At 37.1% G+C, this 26,428-nt stretch overlaps 2 protein-coding genes across 2 annotated transcripts; one reads left to right on the top strand and one right to left on the bottom strand.

The window, feature by feature from the left end:
• Window positions 1-7,889: 7,889 nt before the first annotated feature.
• LOC143551707 (putative membrane protein At4g09580) lies at window positions 7,890-9,674 on the top strand. The gene is made up of 4 exons (XM_077042087.1): window positions 7,890-8,146; window positions 8,786-9,056; window positions 9,139-9,309; window positions 9,467-9,674. The coding sequence occupies exons 1-4, from the start codon at window positions 7,917-7,919 to the stop codon at window positions 9,590-9,592; spliced, it is 798 nt and encodes a 265-aa protein (XP_076898202.1). The 5' UTR covers window positions 7,890-7,916; the 3' UTR covers window positions 9,593-9,674.
• A 512-nt stretch (window positions 9,675-10,186) lies between these two features.
• On the bottom strand, window positions 10,187-13,108 carry LOC143551706 (uncharacterized). Its single transcript, XM_077042086.1, has 6 exons — window positions 12,406-13,108; window positions 12,260-12,318; window positions 12,100-12,169; window positions 11,290-11,415; window positions 10,758-10,886; window positions 10,187-10,674 (listed from the first exon to the last, which is right to left on the bottom strand). Exons 1-6 carry the CDS (start codon window positions 13,066-13,068, stop codon window positions 10,315-10,317), a joined length of 1,407 nt encoding a protein of 468 aa, XP_076898201.1. The 5' UTR covers window positions 13,069-13,108; the 3' UTR covers window positions 10,187-10,314.
• Between the last annotated feature and the right edge of the window lie 13,320 nt (window positions 13,109-26,428).

Genomic DNA, 26,428 nt, shown 5'->3' with positions numbered 1-26,428 from the left:
ACTGGATACAGGAGCATGAATAGGTTTTAATCTCTCCTTATCTTCGTCATCGAGTTACTCATAGCACTATTCGTACATAATGTCAGATGTACTACCAGTGTCAAAGAAAACATACTGTGATCGGTAGTGACCAAAGAGGGCGGTGATTATCAAAGGATTCTTATTGCATGGTACTCCCTTAATCCGCGGAAAAATCACAGGTTCGTTTTTCCAATCTTCATCCAAAAACTCTCTTATCTTTCCTCCAACCTTATGTCCACCTTGAATCATGTGGACATTCAAATCTTTGACTTGCTTTTTGGATGGGCCCTGATTGTCTCGCGCGGGAGCCTTAACAGTCCCTGGTTTTGCACCTTTAACCAAATGTTCAAGTTTGCCAGACTTCACGGCTGCTTCGATTTCGTTCTTCATTGTGGAATGAGCAATCCTTTTTGGCGTCAAGGAATGATCTTTGTGTGAGCGGTTGTGGCTTTCTGAAATTCACATTTTCAGTAGTAAGGATTTCTGAAGGTGTTTTCGATAATGGAGTCCAACTGTTGGAAGACCGCGCTGAAGAATTCTGTTTATTCTTGTTGCCAATCAAAGATCTGGCATCGAATTGTTTCGATGGTTTCGCGGTCGGCTGAAGTCTCGACCAGATTGTTTCCTTGGCCTGCCTGTTCGGCCTTGGAGTTTGAAATTCGACCTTTGGCAATTGCTTCTGGTTATTTGAACTTAAAGTTTTCTCGATTCTTGCATACAATTTGACCGCTGACATGATATCGTCCTAGGTCTTGGGCATTCCGTCTCTGCCCGTCAAAGTACGGATCAAAACGTCGCACTTCACGTTCTTGCGATATGCTCCTCTTAGCATATCCTCGCTAACTCCACTGATGTTTAGGCTTTCATTGTTAAAACGGGTTATGAAGTCCTTAATGGACTCATTGTTCCGCCTTATCACATCCAATATTTCCGAAGGATCACGAGTATGCTTCTTTTATTGACTAAAATGCTGGGAAAACTTAGCCACAAAATCATCCCAGTTCTTGATCTGCCCGTCCGGTAACTTCTCAAACCATTCTCGTGTAGCCCCGGTGAAGGATAATGCGAACATATGGCACTAGTAGGGAAGAGTCCAACCACTGACTCCTCCTAATGCCACAAAATTCAACAAGTGGTCGCTGGGATCCGTCATCCCGTCGTATTTCCCAACAGATGTTGGAATTTTTGCATTGACTGGAAATGGTGCTGTCACAATGCGTGAAATGACTTTGACTTTTCAGCAAAGGCTGCTGGACGATAAGGTTTGGAAAAGTCCCGCTCAGCGTCACTGTGATACCCCGTGTGGCGGAATACTGGTCGCGGATAACTAGTTCCTCCACGTAAATGAAGTCTGCTATCACCACTATAATGACTGCCATCTGGATGATATGTTAAATCATGACTTTCAAATTCTTCCACATAAGCAGGTACACGCATAATCCTGCGAGGACCTTCACGTCTTTCCCAAATCTCCGCCGGATCTCTTTTCGTCTGAACACTTTGACGGATCTAGCTCCTCCTCGCTGTTGGAGGAGGAGAAAGAGACCTCCTGGAAGATTCGTCATAAGTCAGAGTTCGAGCATAGAGTCGTTCTTCGCGCACCCTACGCTCGTACTCGGCTGCAACACTTTCTTGTTGAATACGGAGCCACTCATCCAGAGATAAGAGTCCCCTAGATATGGAACTATAGCGATGAGTTCTCGCTGGTTCAGAATCACCAGAATCTTCTTCCAGACCCAATTCTGAATGAGTTCGGCGAGTTTCTTTCATAATTCATCCCAAGTCTCCCAGATTAGAACCTACTGGTGCCGTGACGTGTCCTAAATCAGTAGGAGTAGGATCAACTGTTGCTGCAACACGCTCTAAGGTAAAACCTCCAAGTGTTACATTAGCAGTTCGTTAAACGTGAGCTATGATACGTGCAAAAACACTAGAAACGAAACCTTCAGGCGCTTCCGTATCAGTGACACGTGAAATAGGCGCATGAGTTCCCGTCGGCCCTTCGGGAAATTGACTCATATCATACAACAAACCAAAAACGAATAATTATTGTTGTTCTAACAAAAGCACGGATGGCGCCAATGAAGAAACACGGATCTGATCCCTTTGACGGATCCTAGATCCAATGAGTCCACAGGGTAGGATACAGATAATAACCAATTACGATATGAGCACAACTTCCCAAAGTCCAGTGACCGGAACCTACAAAACAGACATCGTGAGCTCGTTACGAGAAGGACAAGGTGGGGGGGCTTCCCCTAACCACCCTCCGGCATGAGAATAAGTACAGTTCTTAAGAAGAGAAAGTACTTGAATATCGAGAGTAGATAGTGGGGAGTGAATGAATACCTCATGCAGATGAAGAGAGTATTTATAGCCGAAGGATGAAGGAATATAATTGGGCCAGCTGTCCCATTCTAGAAGACCTCCTGTAACCGCCTGGACACGTGCCCTCTTTTGATAGGTTGAGCTATACGTCGCATGTGCATGGGTATAACAACTTGGACACGTGTTGAGCTGTGATAGGATCAGTTATTTCTTGGCCATGTGCACGGTTATAACAACCTAGCCAGGTGTCCCTCGTCCATTGGTCGACGGGTCACGTATTCTCCAAGTAACAATCGTGGTAGTTCTTCTAGAAGGTAATTGGTTAATTACAGCTGTCCTGTTGGCATTGTCTCCCTGTCACTTTGGCGGGTAGATGTGTTATCACGCGGATGACGTATGAGGGTGCCTGGATGCTTCCGCATGATATGTGAATGTTCTTGCTTTAAAGGTTTATGCGGGTTGATCCATATGTCCCGCGGGTGATACTTAAGGGTATTTGGGTCTTTTTGGTACCCTACCTCTATACAAAGTAAAATCATCAACCAAATGAGTAACGTAAAGCCCAAAGTTCAAACTACGTATGTGTTTCTTTGTTAGTAATATAAAATGTCAACTCCCTTTATTTGAAAAATGAGGTGACCTGCTTGCATTAATAGTTGTAATACATGTCTCGAAGAGTGATAGTCTCTTCACTAAAAAGGTAAAGACCAAACCCTACAACTCTGAAAGAAGAGGAGCATTACTCGTTCAAACGATCAGGCTGGCTTCACAGCTCAACTTGAAAGAAACACCACCGTTATAAATAGATATCTTAGCATCTCAGTATTCATTCGCATTTCCAATCTCTCATTCATAATTTCACTTACACTCTCTTCTCTCGTTATCACCTTCAAAGAATATATTAACTTATTCTCACGCTAGGTGCGTATCTCAGTTAGGGTCTCGGGTGGCCCCAACCCCCTCATTTTTTTGCTACGTAGTGTAAATTTATCATTTTGGCATAAAATTTTATACATAGTATATGTTTACCCGTTTTTGACCGAAATTTTGAGTCTCGTCCCCTTTCGTTTATGAAATTTTTTATGCATCCTGAGTTCAGGACCCTTAGGGTATATGTTTAAGATTCTCCATTACTCACATCGGAGGTTGTTCACAGGAGACCTCTTCATGCGATGAGCTAAAGCTTGTTTTATCTTAGCATGAATTGTTTAAGCTGTCAAGATCTTGAGTTGTCTTAAACCATCATTGGTACATTATTTGTTGGGGTAACTCCTATTATATAATTTATATGACAACTTCTAGACTAAGTTATGTGTTGTTTTCTTTGTGTGTGAAATATAGCTTACGGTATTACATTAAATCTCAAAAATTAATCTCTATAAGCAGATGAAAAGGTCCACAAATGAATAGACTTGCAATAGAAGATTTATAGAGTATCAACTGTGTGATATTGATAAGATTAACACAAATGATCTTAATTTTGTTCGGGTTGCTAAATTGACAAAAAAATAGTTTAATTTAACTTTGTATTTGAACGATCATTTGTATCACTGGTCCACCCAATCATCTCGATGTCACCGTATATATTACAAATTTTTTTTTGGGGATATGTGAAAACGTATTAAAATGAAAATAATGGATTATGATAGTTTGATGTATGCCCGTGGGCACATGAGGAATATCCGGGAAATTTTCCCCAATCATTATCATCATAATCATAAAAATGTGTCTTAACTAGAAATATCAAAGAAAAGAATATTGGTGGATTTTGACGGATATTCCAAGGCTAAGCAGATTTGTGTTTTCTTTCTCTTAATTTTCTCATCCACGAGGTGCATGTAAAAAAGAGTCTCGAGTTCATTCGTTTGGAGCTCTTGTGGTTTGTGGAACATTATATTGTAATAATCCAAATCGTTATTCGTTAGACAATAATAATTTATACTGATAATTTAACTGATGACACTCATAACTTTCACTTTAGTTGTCAAGGCGACAACTAGCATGATCATCATAGATTACACTTGATTTACATTTAATTTATACTTAATTCTGATTGTAATTAGTCCCGTCATTTCATTCATAATCATAATTGTGAGTGAAATCAAGTCTAAATCAAGTGTACTCAATAGCGTACATACATACACGCCATATATACATATACGGTATTCATACATACACGCTATATATATACATATACGGTATACATACATACACGGCTTACATACATACACGTTGTACATACATACACGCCATATATACATATACGGTATTCATACATACACACTATATATATACATATACGGTATACATACATACACGGCTTACATAGACGGTGCACATAAATACACGCCATATATACATATACACTGCATGCATACTTATACGCCTTATACGTTCAGGCCGGCCTTCGTTTTCACGTTTTTAAGGTTTTTCTTCGATTTCGGCGCCGTTAACCACCATGGTTGGCCGGATTTTGATCGTTTATGACCCAGGTAGCTTCGAGGTGTCTAGATCCAAGCTAAGGTGGCTCTTAAACTCGTTTTTGGTTGATTAAACACCCGATTAAAGCTAGATTTAGATACAAGCGACTCATTCTGCATTTCAGGGCTGCGGTGTCGGGTTCTAAATTGGTCAGCTGAGATAAATGATTTCTTACATTCGGTTGGTCTTGGATCGTTGAATAGAATAGTGTTGAGAGTGTTTGGCTTAAGTGTGTGTTTTTGATGGTGTAAGCTAATGTGTGGAATGATGGAGTTGTTTGGCATAAATCATCTAAGTCCATGATTTAATTCCCATCTATTTTAACCCACTATCCTTTTATCATTATTATTTTTCTAATAACTTAAATTAATTCTTCCATCGTAAATAATATTTAAATATTATTCAATAGAAATTCGGGATGTTACAAACTGAATGGCGGCGAGGATAGTGAGCAGATCTAACTTCAAAGATTGCTCTTTGTAGTTGTTGAGGGTTTTCGCATGATTGTCGGTTTCACACGACCGGAAGACATGATAGTAGCAGGTGGATATGGGTTCGAGAAAGAAAGCACCAATTGATACGATTGATTCGAGACAACCACTCTCCAAGAACATAGTAGATTAAAAAAGAAACTAAGACATTTTTATTCATCCATGTTTTTCTAGTTCTTATTACAAAACTCAAATACCAAAAGAAAACTATTAATAAAAAACGACCATTAATCAAGAAAAGACTAATATTATGGGAAATATTTATGGAGTCAAATATTGAACATTTAACTTGACTTGTTTTGTTATTCAATATTATTTTAACTGGATTGAAGACTTTTTGATAGACTATCATTATGTGTCATATTGAATTAATGGCTTTAATATGCATCAAAGCCCTTATATTTTCGACCAAAATCTTCACTTCCTGGTTAAAGTTGGAGAGTAAACCTCACCGGGTGTATTATACAATATAATTACAAAGTTTGGTGTCGCAAAGTTTCGACTGGGCAACTTTGCGGCACCTTATTGGTTCTTTTTAGTTTGTTTTATGTTTGTTTCGTAACAAACGTAACGAAAACCCGCCAGATACGTATTGGTTTGTTTTGGTTTCGGTCCTTTTTGGTTTGTTTTGGTTTCGGTAACAATATAATTACAAAGTTTGGTGCCGCAAAGTCCCGATTGGGAAACTTTGCGGCACCTTATTGGTTCTTTTTAGTTTGTTTTATGTTTGTTTTGCAACAAACGTAACGAAAACCCGCCGGATACGTATTGGTTTGTTTTGGTTTCGGTCCTTTTTGGTTTGTTTTGGTTTCGGTCCGTAACAAGCGTGCCGCAAATGTAAAGAAAACCCGCCGGATACGTATTGGTTAGTTTTGGTTTCGGTCCTTTTTGGTTTGTTTTAGTTTCGGTCTGTAACAAGCGTGCCGCAAATTCCCTACTGGGCAACTTTGCAGCACCTTATTTGTCCTTTTTAGTTTGTTTTAGTTTTGGTCCGTAACAAACGTAACTAAAACCGGCCGAACACTTATTGGTCCTATTTCGTTTGTTTTAGTGTTGTCCGTAACAAATGTAATGAAAACCGACCGAATGTCAATTTTGTTTTGTTTAGTTCCAATACCGTAACAAACGCAACTAAAACCAACCGAATGCCGATTTTATTTTTTGTATTTGCTTTAGTTCCGATACCATAACGAACGTGACAGAAACCAACCAAATTTGCGTAGGCTCACCGTCTCAAAGCCCAAGATCGACAACAATAGGGTTTTACCAACGACCAAGTTTTACAGGCCGACGCCACTTGGTCCACCTCAAAATTTTTTTTTTTTTTTTGGTTTTATTTTGGCTTTAGTTCCGATACAATAACACACGTGACTGAAACCGACCGATTCGCGTCGACCTACCGTCTCAACCCTTGCGACCGATAACGCTTGGGTTTTACCATTGCCCGGGCTTTACCGGGTAAAATGGTAGTTATGTGATATAACTAATTGAAAGCTGAAACCAATCATATCTCGATTTCATCATAAAATAAAAATTAAAGTAGAAAAAGAAAGTAGTTACAACTTGTATGTGTCATTCAGTCGTTCGCGAACATTGTCCGTATTTGAAGCATTTCCAGCATCACGTGGAACATCATGGCTCACTTGTCCATTCTGACCTCGTTTACATCGAATATTAATATTTATTACCAATGGTTTTTGCGTAGCTTTGAGGGCTTGATGCTTAATTCTATTATATATGTAAACAAATTGCCTTTTAGTTTATTTAATATCATTTAGCTGAAAATGTAAACTTATGTATATGATTTTATTTTATAATTAGAAGCACATGAATATTACTACCCATTTCTCATATGCATATATGAGTGAAGTTTAGTTTATATCATAAAAAACGAGGGCACGAATAATATTAAAACTTAAAAGCTAATTATAACCTATTTATGTTCACACCTGCTTTTCAAAAAGGGGGTTCCGGAAATATCACTCCATTGCTTTTAAGTTATTTAAATATGCAAGAAAACAAAACAAGGTTAGTAGACATCTATAAAAGATTAAAACAAAATGGAACAATAATACTTTATCTATGTTTTAACACCTTTTCTTTTTCAAAACAATTATTAATATATATTACTTTTCCTAGATCCAAAAGTTTAAAATCCGAAATAGGATATTAAAATAGTTATGTTTTAGAATGAGATATTTAGCGTTCGTTAACCTGTTTAATCAAAATTTTAAAATTCACTAATTCATTGACACGTTTACAACTTAATTACCAGATGTCAACTTATTTACATTGATGTTTTTAAACTGATAAAAATACATGTCAACCGAAACTTATCAAGCGATCACTATTAACGTTTTCAGCACATGTTAAAAACTTAAATATATCCACATGAAAGGTCAAAATAATAAACTAATACCACGCCAAAAGAAAACAATAAATATTAGTATCATTAACAAAAAAAAGAAAAATGAAAAAAGAATTCTTGAACCAATATTTATCTTTCCTTCAAAGTTTGTATCAATCCTTATATTATCAAATTTCACACTTGAAATATTTCGGAAAAAAAGAAAAGAAAAGAATTTAACAAACAAAATGGAACATGAACAACTTGGGACTTCAACTTCAATGAAATCAAATGATGATGTGGACATGAAACAATCATCAAGTTCAAAGTTTCCATTAACTTTTGTTGAAATGGCTGGTGCATCCTGTGTCGTTCTGTTCTTTGCCGTTGGTCTTGCCGGAGTTTACCTAACCTTGCCGGATTCTGACTATAGTTTCTTGAAGCTTCCTAAAACACTTGAAGATCTTCATATTCTCAGGTATGTCAATTTTCACACATACCCTTTGTTTTGTTAGTCTTAGAAGTTGGATCTAATTGTGTTTTAGAATTTATTTATTTATTTATTTTTTTTTTGGATTTTATGTTATATACTTTTATTATTTATTGTGAAATTGGCAGCCGCATGAATAACACAAATGTATGTATGTAATTAATTTGAATCTTCTTGTAAAGTTTATAACATAAATCATTGTTTTAATTCATTATGTCATTGATTCCAAGAGGGTGTTTGGCTATGCAATAATATCGATTACTATATGTAACACACCAGGCAAATCCCTGGTCCGTCTGGATGCATTAGTTGTGGTCATGGTTATATGTGGATTAGTATACTCCCAACTATACACAAAAATTAAAAATAAACATTTTTGGAGTCGGGGTCGCACCCGTCACACCCTCATCAGACCGTACCAATAGCTTTGTCATTAGTGAGATTATATTAGGTAGGTTTGTTTGTTTGTAGTCATACTTATTACTACTTAAGTGTACTTTGGTGTGACAAGATGTGTGACTTTACCAGAAACAAATTCATGAGCTTCTTGTGGCAGAGCACACAATATTGATTGATATAAAAGATCAGATATTAAATCTTATCTGTCTTTTTTTTATTTATCGGCAGAGATCATCTGGAGAGCTACGCGAGTGACTACACAATCCAGGTTCTCGTGGGCTATTGCACGGTTTACATCTTTATGCAAACGTTTATGATCCCAGGAACCGTGTTTTTGTCATTGCTAGCCGGATCCCTCTTCGGGGTGTTAAAAGGTGTTGTGTTGGTGGTCTTTGCAGCCACTGCGGGTGCATCTTCTTGCTACTTTTTATCTAAGTTAATCGGTCGTCCCCTTATCTCCTCTCTATGGCCCAGTAAACTTGTTTTCTTCCAAAATCAGGTGACGGGCACGGTTAACTTTTATCAGTTAGCCCGAACTGATAAGCTTGTAGATGTTTTATTTCTTTTGTTGATTTACTCAGGTGGCGAAAAGGCAAGGTGGGCTGCTGAATTACATGCTGTTCCTGAGGTTGACACCTACGTTGCCAAACACGTTTATTAACTTTGCATCGCCAATCGTTAACGTGCCATATCGTATTTTCTTCTTAGCTACTGCGATCGGGCTCATTCCAGCGGCCTTTTTAACCGTCAGGGTATTTATTTTTTACATTTTTATAAGTTCAAAAAATGATTTTTTGAGCCTGGGTCACAGCCTTCCAGACTCTATCGATAGCTTCCGCTATTACTGGGATTTTAGTGAGTACATTTATTTGTTTATTTAAATATGTTTATGAATCACATTATTTGCAGGCTGGAATAGCTCTTGGTGAACTGCGGTCGGTTGGGGACTTGTATGACATGCGGTCAATAGGCACGCTGTTTCTCATAGGGATTGTGTCGATTACACCTGCATTGATGACCAAGAACAGACCATAGAGTGTAGTTGTACAGATTTAGCATCAAGTTTGGATCGAGCTCGGGTATGATAGTTATGGGGTTGTGAAGGAGTTTTTGATTTGTTTTCTTTTGTAATGATGTTAAAGTTAAATGTACGACGAAGGTTCATTTGTATGTGAGACTGTTCAGATTTTCAAGTGTCTGTAATAATGCCTTAAATTTAGACGTGAAACATAGTTCACAACTTCCTTCGCGTACATGATATCATGGTCGTTTCTTAACCATGATTAGGGGTGACAATTTCTGACAAGACACGAAAAAAAACAAGTTTTCAGTCAGCTAACACAACATGATTAGAGCCAACGTGCAGATGACTCGTTTAATAAATGGGTTGACTTGTAAACTCAGTTTAAGAAATGATCAAAAATGTTAAATTTATAATTAAATATATACTCTGTATAATTTTTATTTTTCTTATAACCGGTAATTTCTAAAAGTATAATTGATTTTCACTAAAATCTTTTATTAACTCTTAACTTCTGCCAGTTATAGGTTTACTTAAGCTCCAACAGTTTTATTTCTTATAATAGTATATTTAAATTTTCATAAATGAATATAAAGCGGGTTGCATATTTTCTGTAACAATATCATATCAATTATTCAATTTGAATCTAATGAAATAAGCAATAAACCAATCAGAAAAAAAGTTTATACAAAGTATTACTTGCTATAAAATATTATGCATATACCAGCAAACAAACCTATCTACACTTCCTATGTTTCTTGTTTCGACTATCACTCTGCGGTGTACGGCTTTCTGCCTTGCGTTTCACACCTCCACCGTCACCATCACCGCCAGTTCTAGATGCGTTTGCCGCCTCCTTTCTAGCACCAACCACGGGCCTTTTTTCGGACCGCACTTTCCGTTTCACTGCATTTTCACTTCCCAATTCAGTCCCTCCCACAGCCGCCTTCTTAAAAGAACTATAACCGTTGGGGGTTGGTGGCTCCTTCCTTTTAGAAGGCGTTGAGTTTGAGCTTGTTTTCATGGCATGAGAGAACCTTAACTCCCGCTCCCGAATCTTCAGTTTATGTTTCCTAACAACCATATTTGCTGCTTCCTGCATAATATATATACAAAAACATTTGTAACTGGATTTTATAGAATGTGAAAAAAAATATTAGTGGATATTATTATGCATACCTTTGTTGTAAACAAGACATAAGCAACGCCATTTCCCATACTTGTACCGGGATCTCTAACAACTCGAATCGCCTCGATGCAATCTTTCAGATTACTAAAACCAGTAAACAGCTGATAAAGTTCTTCGTCCTGAAAAACCGCATCATAAATCAATTAGTAATATTAAAGGCAGCGAATTTAACCGATTTACTTGTGAATTATGAATGGGCGATTTGTGGTATGACTTATCTCCAACGGGTCAAATAAGTCAAATAAAAAACGTCCGTAAAGAAAAGGGGTAGATTAAGAGTCAAAATATCCCCAAATCAGAGAAAAACGTATCATAATTAGTAAAATTAAAAGCATAAATTTTAACCAGTTAATTGACACAACATATGAACAAAAAGTGGCCTGAGCTAATTCAACCCGACCCAATTCAAATGGTATAAGACTTGCTTGCTTTGACATGAATCCGTCTTGACTTGTTACCCAACCCGCTCATTTTCTAACCTCCGGTACGAAACGAAAATATATGGGAAAAAAGAAAATGTACCTTTACATCAAATGGAAGATTTCCAATAAAAACAGTCCTTTTGGTGTCATAGAGAGGAGCATTTTCTCCCTTCAATTTCTTGCGAGGTGGACAAGCTCGGTCTACATGAATATGATTTCCGCCCACCTTGATGAACAAGACCCAACATTAAAACTATTAAATTACTTGGCATTTTAGTAGCATTTAAATATATTATATAAGCGTATTGTTTTTTATGACTATTACAAGTTAATAATAGCGTTCAGTTGTTTTAGCCATGGGCCTAATATAGTAACATATAGTGAGATATCTCCCTCCATTCTTATAAGTTATAAGCCAAGCTGTACATTAGATTATGCCAATTTTAAGTGGAAAACTACGAGATTTGCATATGCACTTGTAAATTGTAATTAGTGCTTTTACCACGATATATAAGGCAGCTACATAACTCCATAACTGCGTCTATTTCTCTCCCCCGCTACGTTTGGAATGCAATACATACAAGTGCCTACGTGTTCTCACGATTCTCTACTTATGGCTTGTGTGTTGAACGTGAACGATGTTTTGGTATCATGCCAGAAAAACCATTCAACATGCACAAGTCCTAGTCTTTATCTTACTTTTAATTCCTAGACAATAACAGGTTTTATGAAAATAATATATAGCCACCCAAATATTCACAAATATAGTTGCAACACGTCAGAAATTGAAATTTTCAAAACACTTAACATATTGAATACTCTCGAGTATTGTCCAATACTAATTATAAGTTATAACTAATAACTTCCTAAACAGAAATAAAAGCATTAAACTTTCAAGAAAGCAACTTACAACTGCCATATTATGTGACAATGCAGCTTGTGCAGAATCCTCCGTCTTAAAAACGATGTATGCATTAACCCTGCATTCACCCACATTAACATTTAAACCCAAATCAATAATAAGAAATATGATCCATCTTTTTGTTTCTATTATTACAATTTAAAAAAACCTGTCAATAGCATCATTCATTTGTTTCTTGATCACAGCACCCTTTCTCGGAGTCTTATCCTGCCAAAAAAAAAAAACAAATTAAATAAAAAACGCACATTTTAACCTTAAATTAAATCAAACAAAAACATATTTAAGAACCCTCACATCCAATAACGGAACGGACCGAATCCTAACCGACTCGACTTCCCCAAACGGTTGAAACTCCCTCAACAACACCTTCTTCTTAACCTTCAAAGGCAAATTACCAACAAACACAGTTCTTAATAACTTCTTCTCATCATCAAATCCTTCTTTTGCAACAAGCTCTTCTTTTTCCACTTCCTTCCTCTTCCACCCAATTTTCACTTTCACCCCCTCATCTTTCACCATATCCAACTCCAGTCCCCCAAGTTTTGTTTTTTCATACTCTGCTTCAATCTCACCCCTCTTTCTCTTCTTTTGATTATTATTATCATTATTCTCAATCGACCCACTTTCAATCTTTGATTTTCTGACTTCAAAATCGTGTCTTTCGATATAATTATTATAATTATCGATTGACCCACTTTCAATCTTTGATTTCTTGACGGAAAAATCGGGTCTTTCGATATTATTATTATTATCCTTTCGTTTACGGTTGGTGGGTCGTTCAATTGAAGAATTGGGGATCCGGGTTTGGGTTTTTAGTGGGCTATCGATGTCTAATTGGAGGACTTGTTGGAGGGTTTGAGTGAGATTGGATGAAACAGAGGATTTGGAACTAATATTGTTGGAAGAAAGTGGAGAATTAGGGATTTGGGGGTTTGATTCGTTGGGGTTCTTCCCCATTTGGCAAAGCCGGTGATTATTTGAGATGTTGGATTCAAACCTAAATATTTGGGGGTGCTTTGGTTTTTGAAGAGTTAATGGCATTGTCGTATTTTGCTCTTTTCGCCACTTCAGAGTCTTATGTTTGAAATTTTGTCAATTTCGTTCTCACGGTTTTAAAAATTGACCAATTACGTCCCACCGTCTAACGACATTCAAATATGTCGTTAGTTTAAAGGGTATTTTCGTCTATTACATTTAACTAAATATTTTAATAAATAAGTAAAAAGACATAAATTCTTTTTCTCTTTTTTCTTCGACTCATCCTCCACCACCATCCTCAACCCACCATCACACCTGACCAACTCACATCTCAAACCAAAACTTTACAATAAATCCCCAACCAACTCATCTTCCATCTCTCCTAAATCAATATTGGGTTAACCCTTAATTTACCCTCCAGTTCATTATTCGATACCAAGAATCCGGTGGCCGGGATTTGGGATTTTCGCCAGAAAAACGAGCGGAAACCCTCGAAAATGTAACATCCTAAAATTTATAATGTTGAATAAAGAAAGTTATGATAGTGATTTCGCGTTTTTAATTATTAATATCGAGTAGGAGCGGGTCATGGACTTGGATTAATTGAGATAGGATAAATGAGAATGGGATTTCAGGGATATAAATACCCCCAAAATCCCAAAATATCTCATTTCTCACCAAACTACACACACACTCCTCAAAACACACACATACTAACCGATCAAGATTCGAAGCCGAAACCCGAGATTTTATTGATAGATCTGAGTTGGTAAGGTAAGAACAATCCAACAAAGCTATTATTACTGTAAATGGTTAGGATTGGATGGGTTAACCGGACCCGAAACCCAAACTGCCCAAATCGGACCCCTAAAACGTCGATTTTAGGCCGATTTGATGGTTGGGATTTGTAGGCGCCGATCATACGATTCCGTGGGTACCAAAATCGAGTTATTTGGCTAAGAAACGAAGGAGTTATGGGCAAACAGATCTGCAGCGCGATAACTTCGCCTGCAAGATTAAGTTCGCCTGATGAACTTCGCCTTCAAGCGTAACTTCGCCTTCAAGCGTAACTTCGCCTAAGGATAACTTCGCCTACGGCCAAGTTCGCCTAAGGTTTAACTTCGCATGAAGCCAAGTTCGCCTAAGGTTTAACTTCGCCTGAAGCCAAGTTCGCCTAAGGTTTAACTTCGCCTGAAGCCAAGTTCGCCTAAGGTTTAACTTCGCCTGAAGCCAAGTTCGCCTAAGGTTTAACTTCGCCTGAAACCAAGTTCGCCTAAGGTTTAACTTCGCCTGAAGTGAAGTTCGTTTATAAAATAAATTAAAAACCTAATGGAAAATGTGTTAAGGCAGTTATCGAAAATAAAATTTTTCCAAGCTGACCTGGCAGCTTAACCCCAGCCAGGGGCTCTGCCCCTTGGACCCCGCTAGGGGCTGCCGCCCCTAGAACCCCGCTGCCAGGGGCGCTGCCCCCGGACCCCCGTTCGTTGTGGGTCATATATAGATGGAAATACAAAACGAGTAGTAGTAGTTAATTGATATGTGTAAATATTATACAGTTAGCCGAGCCCAGTTAAAGAAAGGAATTACGATCAACGGCGAGCGTAACAGGATTCAGGTGAGTTTCTAGCCCCATTCCTTGTTATGTTTTCGGGGCTGTGTGCATACTTGATGTGTTGTTAATACATTTATCCTAAGTGATAAGTGTATGCCATTGGTGATATATGTGATATGTATGAATGATTGCTTGATGGTTCGTGAACGATCTTCGGATATTGCACGTACTGTCAGGTTGTAACGTTATAAAGCCATATGAGATATATGTGATATGTATGAATGATTGCTTGATGGTTCGTGAACGATCTTCGGATATTGCACGTACTGTCAGGTTGTAACGTTATAAATATGGCAAGTATGATATGTATGTTTATGTGTATGAACGTAATAAAGTTAATAAAAGAAGGAAATGACGGTTGTATGGTTGTATGGTTACGAAAAGGGTACCGAGCCCTAATAATACTCGAGGTATGATGTATGATTGTATGGTAACGAAGAGGGAATCGAACCCTACTAATATTCGAAAACAAGGGACCAGACCCTTATAATATCTGTGATGTTAGGGACCAGACCCTTATAATATCTGTGATGTTAGGGACCAGACCCTTACAATATCTGTGAGGATAGGGACCAGACCCTTATAATATCTGTGATGTTAGGGACCAGACCCTTATAATATCTGTGATGTTAGGGACCAGACCCTTATAATATCTGTGAGGTTATAGGGCGAAAGGCTCTTAAAAACGTATGATTATGAATGTAAAGAAAGTATGTAAGTAAGAAGGAAAGTATGTAAGTAAGAATGAAGGTATGAGTACTTATGTGTGTATGAAAGAAAGTTATGAGGTTAAGTACGTATGTATGTAATAAGGTATTGTATGGTATTGTATGATTAACTAGAACTCACTCAGCGTAGCTGACTTTTAGTATGCACGCAGGTGAGTAGGATGAGACAGCTGGCTTGAGTGGAGGACACATGGCAGAAGACTAAAGCCTGGCATCTGAAGATCTGATATGTTTTATAAGTTATGTTTTGATTTTGAAAGACAAGAGGAATGTTTTAAGACATGATTATGAATTGATATGTAATGTTTTATGAAAGTTTTATATTCCGCGTAAAGTTTTTAATTAACTCTGATATTTAGAACTGTGTTTATGAGTAAATCCAACACGAAAGTAGGGTTACCGGTAACGGGGCCTTACAGAAAATCTACCGCTTACAACCACCTACAGGCACCGGAAAGACGAAACCCTAGGCAGAACATTACAACGTGACTTCGCCGATTTTCAAATTGAACAAAATATCGAACCACTTTAAAATCGGAGATAGAAAAGGCTTAGCACAGCCATTTGATGATGTAGTAGTGGTGCAGTCGGCTGGGCTTGAGTTTGGGGAAATCGTGTGACGAAATCTGAGTTTTTTTGTGGTGATGGTAACACGCGATGGGGATGATAGGATGCGGTGGTCATAGGCGGTGGTTGTGGTGGTCATAAGTGGTCGTGGGTTGGTGGTGGCTGCCGGACTTCCGGTTGAGAGAGAGAGATTTTATATTCTTTTAGGTTATATATATATATATGTATAAGGTATATATATATATAAATTAAGTTTTAATTATTAAAATGTGTAATAGACGAAAATACCCCTTAAACTAACGACATATTTGGATGTCGTTAGACGGTGGGACGTAATTGGCCAATTTATAAAACCGTGAGGACGAAATTGACAAAATTTCACACTTTGGACTGAAGTGGCGAAAACAGCAAACCACAGGGACGAAAATGGCCATTAACTCGTTTTTGAATGCAAAAAAATTATTTATATTTATATTTATTTAGAATAAAATGTTATTTTGTCTTTTAACTCGTCTGATATATTTTGAGTGTTAAGTAAAGGGTATACAGTCTTTTTATTGTATCAATAATAAATTATTTTTTTAAATATAAATATATATATATATATATATATATATATATATATATATATATATATATAAATGGGTGTGTGGGAACCGCATAACCTTAAGTTACACAAACTACCCGTCCATGACCCAACAACTTAATCGTTATAACTGTTAAACCTAACCTTAACCGACATAACCAAACCGATTTTAACCGATAACCGACATAACTGGTGAGTCGTTTTATTGAATTTTTAAAAACCGTTAAATACGGGACGGTTTTGGTTAAAGATAATTCCAAAACCGCTATAACCGAACCGACCCATTTATTTAACCATAATATGTTTTGGATTAACTTCCCCCAAACATGTAGTTAGATTATATCATTTTGATGTTTTTGGTTCAACATTTGTTGTCGAATTAAATTGAATTTCATTGTTGGATTTTATAATGTCATTCTTTTTTTGAATATTTGGTATTAATATTATGAATTATAAAATTTGTGATTATGTCATGATGTTTTTTTTGTAATAACTGGAGCCAAACTTTTAGGCCCAATTACATTGTTTTGGTTATGGTTAACCGACTCATTATAACCTACAAAACCAATTAACCAAAACCACCATAACGAGTCGGTTAAGGTTATGATTATCCATTAACCGACATATCGGTTATGGTTATGGTTTTGTCTTAAAACCGCCCAAACCGACCCATGCACACCCCTAGTTTCAACTACTACGTCCATCTCTAGCACCACCGCTCGATTCCACCATCTATGTTCAAGTTTCGACGAACACAACTACCAGCCTTAATACCCAATCGACTCTCTCTCTCTCTCTCTCTCTACTTGTAGTTCAACGATTTTAGGAATGAAGTACGGGGAATAATTAATTGGAAACCCTAGTTTGAAAGAATGATAGTTTACTCTTTACCAAACCAATTAGACTACCCATGAGACTTTCTTGATGGGTTGTTCACTTTTTTGGCTTCATCTACCTATTACTCTATTAGACTCGTCCGTTTCTCTCGCTCTCTCTCTCTCTCTCTCTCTCTCTCATACCTACATACGGCCCAAAGATGGGGTGATGGTTTATGTAGAAGACTTTTTATTTATCAATATAGTATGAGCCAAAGTCGTAGTTGTTCTCGTTTTTTTGGATAACTTGATAATCACATGTGACAACGAGAAGGAAATCAAACAACTGGAAGAGATTATGTGTAAGATTCTTCTGAAAGATCTTGGTATACTTAATCAAATCTTGGGGTTAGAGGTGAGCTACAAGATCAATGAAATTGTTCTACATCAAAAGAATATATAATTATGATATGTTGATGAAGTGTGGAAGGATTCATTTCAAGCCTTCAGTAGCCCTATAGACACTATAGTTACATTATGTGCTGATAACAGGAAAGAGCTCGAGGATCGTACAATATACTTAAATATAGTCGGTAGCTAAATCTACCTCATGCTTATGAGGCCAGATCTTACTTTTGTAGTTGGTGTTCTAAGTAGGCATGCACAAAAGTCTTGGAAACCCCATCTTGATACTGTAAGAAGGGTGTTGAGATGTGTTAAAACAACTTTAAAGTATATCATTAAGTTCAAAAAATGCCAAACTTGAACTTGTAGTGTATATTGATGCAAACTATGATGGATATTTGGATACAATAAGGTCAACCTATGGGTATGTGTTCATCCAATCTAAAGTCCAATTGTGTGGAGTAGCTAAAGACAACCTACTGTCTTGTTATGTACCAAAAGCAGAGTACAAGGTTGCAATTATGGCAACTCAAGAGTTAGTATAGTTAAATTGTTGCTTGAAAATATAAATTAATATTTTGAGGTTGGTGATATAAGTTTGTTTTGTGACAAGTCATCAATAAAGTTGCTCGTTCCATGCTATGTCGAAGCACACTGAAGTTCATTACCATTATGTAAGAGAGTAATATCAAGGGTGGTTCAATTCGATGTCATACGGGTGGTTTGGAGGAGATCAAGATTCAAAAAAAAAATATATATTTGATTTATCTTAAAGTGTATTTAAATTTATCCTTATTTGTTTAGTTTAGTGCATTTGAATTTATAAAAGAGCACAGATTTGGATCTTGTCATATGATTATAGTTGATGATGATTGATTATGGTTAACTATGTGTAACTGTGTGTTTTGGGAGTGAATTTGGACAGAGTAACGACACCTGAGATCTCAAAAATAACTAAATTCGTGAATTACTGAATAAGATTACAAGTATATATGGACTCAGTCCCATTCGCTAAACAAGCTTAGCGAACGAGCTCCTTTCGCCATGCCATTCGCTAAACATACTTAGTGAATGGCCTCTAATATCTAAGTCTCATACGTTAACATCCCCTAGCGTATGGGCAATACAAAACAAAGTACCATTTGCTAGACAGAACTAGCGAATGAACTTATAATAATTACAAAACAAGTCCCTGGATTTATACATAACACCAAAAATAGTAAAACAAAAATCGAGACGACATAACATGTTTCAACAATTTAGAATCCCAGTTGAGTTTAGTTAGGTTTGCTTTGTACGACATTACGGTCTTTCTTGGCCGGGGCGAGCACTCTCTTTTCTATTTAAACTTGATAACTGAGTATTTGGTTGTGGCTAATTGTTAATAATTTTTATTGTATTTGATGTTTAAATAATGGTTAGAATGCAATGACATTGAATCAATTTTATATTTTTTATGTTTTGAAAAAATAAAAATGGTTATATTTATGTTGATGGTTTACATGAATCTCCACCATGATTTTATACACAACTAGTAGGTGAGCCCATCGCGCGTTGTGGCGGCACTAACGGGTCTACAATCCTTTTGTTTGTTATGTCCGTAAGAGGCCATCTTTTTGTTTAACATCAAACCAATTTCATATTAAGTATTACTAATTTCTGTAGATCTCGTATATGTGTAGGAAGGGGTATTATCAAAAACTTCAGCACATACTTGGTTGTAAGAAAGTAAATAAGACTTGTTGGCAATCGCCCTCAGAAATCTTAGTTATACTGAATTAGTTGTTCCCATATGATGCATTAAAGACGATACCTAACATCACAACGTTAATTACATAAGGATCACTATAACGTCTTATATATATATATATATATTGGATCATTTCAGAAGTTTTTTTACAGCAAGAAGTGCGAGAAGTGAAGGTGTAACTCCATTAATCCCTAATTTCACTCCATTTCTTATGTGTAGGTGCGTTGTATATATATATATATATATATATCCCATTATTTCTTTTACCATATTATTAAAATATTTTTAGGTCCTTCAACTTTCACAATTTATGTTTTTAACCCAAAATAAATAAGGTATTTTTCGAGATGTTACAAGTGGATTCCATAAAAAAGAAACACCTTATCTTAATTTGATATTCCCTATGTTTATTTGCTATTACAATTTATTTTATGCATTAACTTTTTAATAACAAAATCCTAAAGAAACACCTTATCTTGATTTGATATTCTCTATGTTTATTTGCTATTACAATTCATTTTATGCATTAACTTTTTAATAACAAAATCCTACAAATCAATTAATCAGCTAATTGTAAACTATAAATTGAGTAATAAAAGTGGTGTCATTTGGGTTCGATACTTGGTTGTTAAATAAGCTATGCTATATACAACAAGTCCACTTGCCTGTTGTGTGTGTTTAGCCAAACGTAATTATCATTTTAATAAACTTAAAAAACCTTGATAACTTGTATAAAAATACCATATAAAATTTATATCTAAACACGACACATCAATTAGTTTGTAAACAATCATGCTAACATTCAAAAAAATCATTATAATAGTTATCTTATATAAGAGATTATTCTATGTTTATTTAAAGAGTGGGTCTATTACATGTTTATGAGATTGGTTATAAAAAAGAGTTAAGTGGATTCTAAATTTGGGTGGTTGTCTCCATCATTTAATTATCTTATTGAGCCATTTTACATGCTTTATTTGGTGGTTACGTTGAAAATTAGTTAATAGATAAACTAGTCAAAATTATTTTATCTTGGTTATTTATTTACAAAGATTTAGTGTGAAATATATCGTGTCTAGGGATTGATACTCGATCAGTACTTTACTATTCACTTGATATGTACACTTGCATTTTATCTTTGTAGTTTAGTATAGGTGGAAACCAATTTTAAACCCGATTTGATGTGATAAACAATTAATATTTATGCATACACATCGCACAACATCACATGTAAATCCCCTCACGATTGATCGAACACGAGATCTGCACAACGTCTAGGAGTGCGGAATCCTCCTAGACCCGTTTACGGTGTTGAAAGCGAGCAAACAAATGATACACAAACATAATCCATACATGAATGTAAGGCCCCGTTACTGGTGCCTCACATTTGGGCATTGGATTTACTCATCAACATTGTTCTATTCATCAGAGTTAATAAAAACATACGCGGAATATAAAAACTTTCATAAAACATTACATTAATCCATAACTTGTCTTAACATAAACATTCTTGTCTTTCAAGATATCATAACATTAAACACAAACTTCTGGAGTCTTCCGATGCCAGCCTCTTATTCAATGCCACGTGTTCCCCTCAAGCAAGCTGTCTCATCCTACTCACATGCGTGCATACTAAAAGTCAGCTACGCTGAGTGAGTTCTAGTTAATAACATAACATACTTTACATACATACATACATACTTTAATTCATACTTTCATAATTCAAATTCTACTTTACTTTATTCTATTCTGCCTCGGATATTATTAGGGCCCGGTCCCATTTTCTGCCTTGGATATTATTAGGGTCCAGTCTCTTTTCTGCCTCGAGATTATTAAAGGGCTCGGTCCCTTTTCTGCCTCGAGATTATTAAAGGGCTCGGTCCCTTTTCTGCCTCGGGATTATTAAAGGGCTCAATCCCTTTTCTGCCTTGGATATTATTAGGGTCCAGTCCCTTTCTCTACCTTTCTATCTCATACATTCATTCATAACATACATATCATTCATATTTCATACATAACATTATAACTTGACAGTACGTGCAATATCCGAAGATCGTTCACGTACCGACAAACAATCATTCTTACCTTTCACATAATCACATAAAGCATACATTTATCACTTATGATAAATGTATTAACAATCACATCGAGTATGCACACAGCCCCAAAAACATAACACAGAAAAGGGGCTAGAAACTCATCTGGATCCTGTTTCTTTCTCCGCTAATAGTTAATCTTTTCTTTAGTTGAGCTCTGCTAACTTTATATAAGTTACACGTATCAATACTCGTCCGATCTAATCTAGTGGCCTAGTATTAGTTTTCTTTTACTTCGTACATTTAGGGTTTTCATTCATTTTAACGTTCTAGTATTATATCCATTTTGGCCTATACCATACTTGCCATCAGATGTATACACGTATACATGTACGGTTCACCATGTACCTAGGTCTCGATGTATCCGAACTTAAAAGTAGGCAAACTTAAAGTAAGCGAACTTAAAATAGGCGAACTTAGAAGGAGGCGATCTTAGGAGTAGGCGAACTTATGTATACGCGAACATACTGCGGAGAACTTGTTATCGGGTGAACTTAAGTGTAGGCGAACTTAATAGTAAGCGAATTTAGCTGCAACGAACTTGTATGGCGAACATGCTTGCAAGCGAACTTGCTTGCAGGCGAAGTTATCGTAGCGAACTGCTGTTGTCCTGGTTAGTTTATCGACCAAAACATGCGTTTTACAACCCTTAATCCGCTCGTTTATGGTTCGGCTTTAGTCCCAGCCATTCCCTAGTCCGATTGCGGCCCAAACTTGACCCGTTCGTAACATAAAGCATGAACCTTTAAGGCTAAACGTTTAATACTAGATCCAGGGTTCATTTAGACGAGATGCACATGTTTGCAGGTCCATTAAGTTCGTTTTAGCATCAAGTTTACAACTTTACGTTTCATTTACACCCGATCTATTCTCGTTCTAAGTTTCAAGACTAAACGTTTATAAAAACGTAAACTTTAAGGTAAAAGACATACCTTTATGTGTTTTAAGGTTACGGTTTAGCTTGGTTATGAGCTTTAGGTCTTGTATCTATCTTGTGTATTGAAGAATCTATCAAGAATCACCCGTTCGTTCGATCTCGTTCTTCCTTCCCTCTCTCGGCCGCAAATGATAAGGAGGTGTGTGTGTGTTTTAGAGTGTGTGTAGAGATCATGGAAGATGGAAATGAGAGTTAGGGTTTTAGGATGGTTTAAGGGGGGTATTTATATCCCTTAAAGCCCATGGACCTAAGGCCCAATACTCTTTAATCCTTTTTTAATTATCCAAGTCCACCATTCTACTTTATTTAATACTAATTAATTATTTAACACACGACAATTTAACGCAACTCTCTTTATTTAATATTAGAATATTTAAGATGTTACAAGTCTTCCCTTCTTAAAGAGGTTTCGTCCCCGAAACCTAACTATTACTTAAACAGATTAGGGTAAAACTTGCGCATCTCATCCTCAGCTTCCCAAGTGGCATTTGATCCTTTTCGATGCTTCCATATCACTTTCACCAAGGGTATAACCTTGTGACGAAGTTGCTTCTCTTTGCGATCAACAATCTCTATCGGTTGCTCAATGTAGTTTAGCTGTTCATCCACCTCAATGTCTATTAATGGCACGTGTGACGTGTCATCAGCTCGACACTTCCTTAGATAAGAAACATGGAAGGTTGAATGAATTCCTTCTAACTCACCGGGTAAATCCAGCTTATAAGCTACTTCCCCCACACGATCTAAAATCTTAAACGGTCCAATGTACCTTGGACTCAACTTTCCTCTTTTCCTAAAACGGATAATCCCTTTCCAAGGCGAGACCTTGAGCATCACATTGTCACCAATGTCAAACTCAATCGGTTGTCGCCGCTTATCAGCATACGACTTCTGTCTGTCTTGAGTAGCTTTCATCCTAGCCTTAATCTGATCGAACTTTGAAGACGTTTCTTGAACCACTTCTAGGCTTCCCATTTCCTTCTAACCAATCTCCCTCCAACACACCGGGGTTTTACATCGTCTATCATAAAGCATTTCAAATGGTGGCATACCAATACTTGAATGGTAACTGTTGTTATAGGAGAACTCTGCTAGATGCAGGTGATCATCCGAACTTCCACCAAAATCTAGAACACAAGCACGTAGCACATCCTCAAGGGTTTGGATCGTCCTTTCAGTCTGTCCATTGGTTTGAGGATGATACGCCTTACTGATGTTCAATCTCGTTCCCATAGCTTCATGGAACTTCTTCCAAAATCTCAAAGTAAACCGTGTATCTCTATCAGTCACGATCGATAACAGTACACCATGCTTAGATACAACCTCTTTGATGAACAAACTTGCTAACGTTTCTGACGAGATAGCCTCTCGTATAGACAGAAAGTGAGCACTTTTGGTCAAACGGTCCACAATCACCCAGATGGTATCATGATGCTTAGCTCTACGAGGTAGCTTAGTTATGAAATCCATAGTGATGTGTTCCCATTTCCACTCACGTATCTCAAGCGGTTGCATTTTTTCATAAGGCTTCTGATGTTTAGCTTTGACTTGTAAACGAGTTAAGCACTTACTAACATAATCCATTACATCGTTTTTCATCCCTGGCCACCAGTAGTCTCTTTTCAAATCTTGATACATTTTCATAGCTCCAGGATGAATCGAGTACCTTGATTTATGAGCTTCATCTAAGATTCGACCTCTAAGATCACCATGACGTAGGATCCACATACAGTCAAATCTAGTCTTAACACCATGAGTGTTTTCCATCAACTCATCTTGTTGGCCGTAAATTTTTTCTTTCTTCACTAACTTATCATCTACTAACACCTCGGACTGTACTTTGATCATTTCTTCAAAAATACTTGAATTCATAATCAGCTGGTATGACTTTACTGTTGCAATGACTTCCTCATTCTTACGACTTAGCGCGTCGGCGACCACATTAGCTTTACCAGGATAGCATTTAATGTCGCAGTCGTAATCCTAATCAATTCCAACCACCTTTTCTGCCTCATGTTCATCTTAGCTTCGGTGCTAACCATGTCGGGTACCAACCTAGACATTCGGTTGAACTCGGTGGTATACTCACGATGAGTCATCGTTCCAGCTTTCAAATTTAGAAACTTCATCTCTACCCTCTCAACTTCGGCGTCAGCACAAAACCTTTTCTTCACCAACTCTTTCAGATCCTCCCAATTCATAGCCTTAATCTCCTCTTGACTCTTCCTCTGCTCAATCGATTCCCACCAATACATCGCCTCATCACCAATCGATTGGGTGGCATAACCTACAGCTTGGTCGGGACGGCACTCGCTAATACAGATAATCTTGTCCATAGTGGTTATCCATTGGAGAGTAGCGATTGCATCCCCCAAACCAGTCAGCTTCGGCGGGTCACAGCCTTTAAACGACTTATAGTTGCACCCACCTCGGCCTCGTTTCCTGTTGTCGACTTTCACATACTTAACCCCACTTGAAGCCTCCCTCTCTCCTTCCTCATCTCTCCTACCATCACCACCCGCCCCTTCAGAAGTTCTTCCACGGCTTCCAGCAGACCCTCTCGGAGTTATATTCTTAATAGCAGTGGCTACAACTTGAACAATAGCTGCTTGAATTGCGGGATCCAGTTGAACCACTTCGTTGTTGTTCGGGTTTCCTCCAGCTGCGCTTCCTTCATCTCCGGTGTTGGAAGCAGTCTCGACCGAAGGTCGTCGGACACGATGAGGCCTGCCACGATGCCCAGTGCGGCCTCCAACTCCCACAATTCCTCTTGTTTCAGCCATTGTATTCTAAAAGGGAAAACACAAACGTCATCACTCAAGGAACTATTTATTACAAGGATAGTAAGGCTAACATGTAATAACAATGGCCAGCTGTGATTAGCTGATCATGTTACTTTCTGTGTCCTATACACTTCCCCTTATGAGTCTATTTATGCTAGTTCTACTTTAAACAGTTAGTCAATTAAAACAATCAATTAATCCTATTCCTATCGTTCACATATCTTTTCTTGAACATTTAACATACATCATTTAATCATACTTACTGAGCTTGCTTGAGCGACACATGGCATTCTTGAACTGACATCTTCTTCCTTTTCTTACTTAAATCCCATTTCATGTTCGAGTCTAAGCATGTAGGATGCTTAAATCTCTCGAACTTTGCTCTGATACCAACTTGTAAGGCCCCGTTACTGGTGCCTCACATTTGGGCGTTGGATTTACTCATCAACATAGTTCTATTCATTAGAGTTAATAAAAACATACACGGAATATTAAAACTTTCATAAAACATTACATTAATCCACAACTTGTCTTAACATAAACATTCTTGTCTTTCAAAATATCATAACATTATGCATAAACGTCTGGAGTCTTCCGATGCCAGCCTCTTATTCAATGCCACGTGTTCCCCTCAAGCGAGCTGTCTCATCCTACTCACCTACGTGCATACTAAAAGTCAGCTACGCTGAGTGAGTTCTAGTTAATAACATAACATAACATTCTTTACATACATACATACATACTTTTATAATTCAAATTCTACTTTACTTTATTCTATTCTGCCTCGGATATTATTAGGGTCCGGTCCCATTTTCTGCCTTGGATATTATTAGGGTCCAGTCCCTTCTGCCTCGAGATTATTAAAGGGCTCGGTCCCTTTTATGCCTCGAGATTATTAAAGGGCTCGGTTCTTTTTCTTCCTTGGATATTATTAGGGTCCAGTCCCTTTTTCTACCTTTATATCTCTTACATTCATTCATAACATACATACATATCATTCATATTTCATACATACATTATAACTTGATAGTACGTGCAATATCCGAAGATCGTTCACGTA

Source organism: Bidens hawaiensis, unplaced genomic scaffold (assembly GCF_021521415.1).
Source record: "Bidens hawaiensis isolate Kalapana, Puna unplaced genomic scaffold, B.hawaiensis_p1.1 tig00016562_1, whole genome shotgun sequence".
Taxonomy (NCBI): domain Eukaryota; kingdom Viridiplantae; phylum Streptophyta; class Magnoliopsida; order Asterales; family Asteraceae; genus Bidens; species Bidens hawaiensis.
The sequence above is the reverse complement of the archived record's forward strand: the minus strand, read 5'-3'. Positions and strand labels throughout refer to the sequence as shown.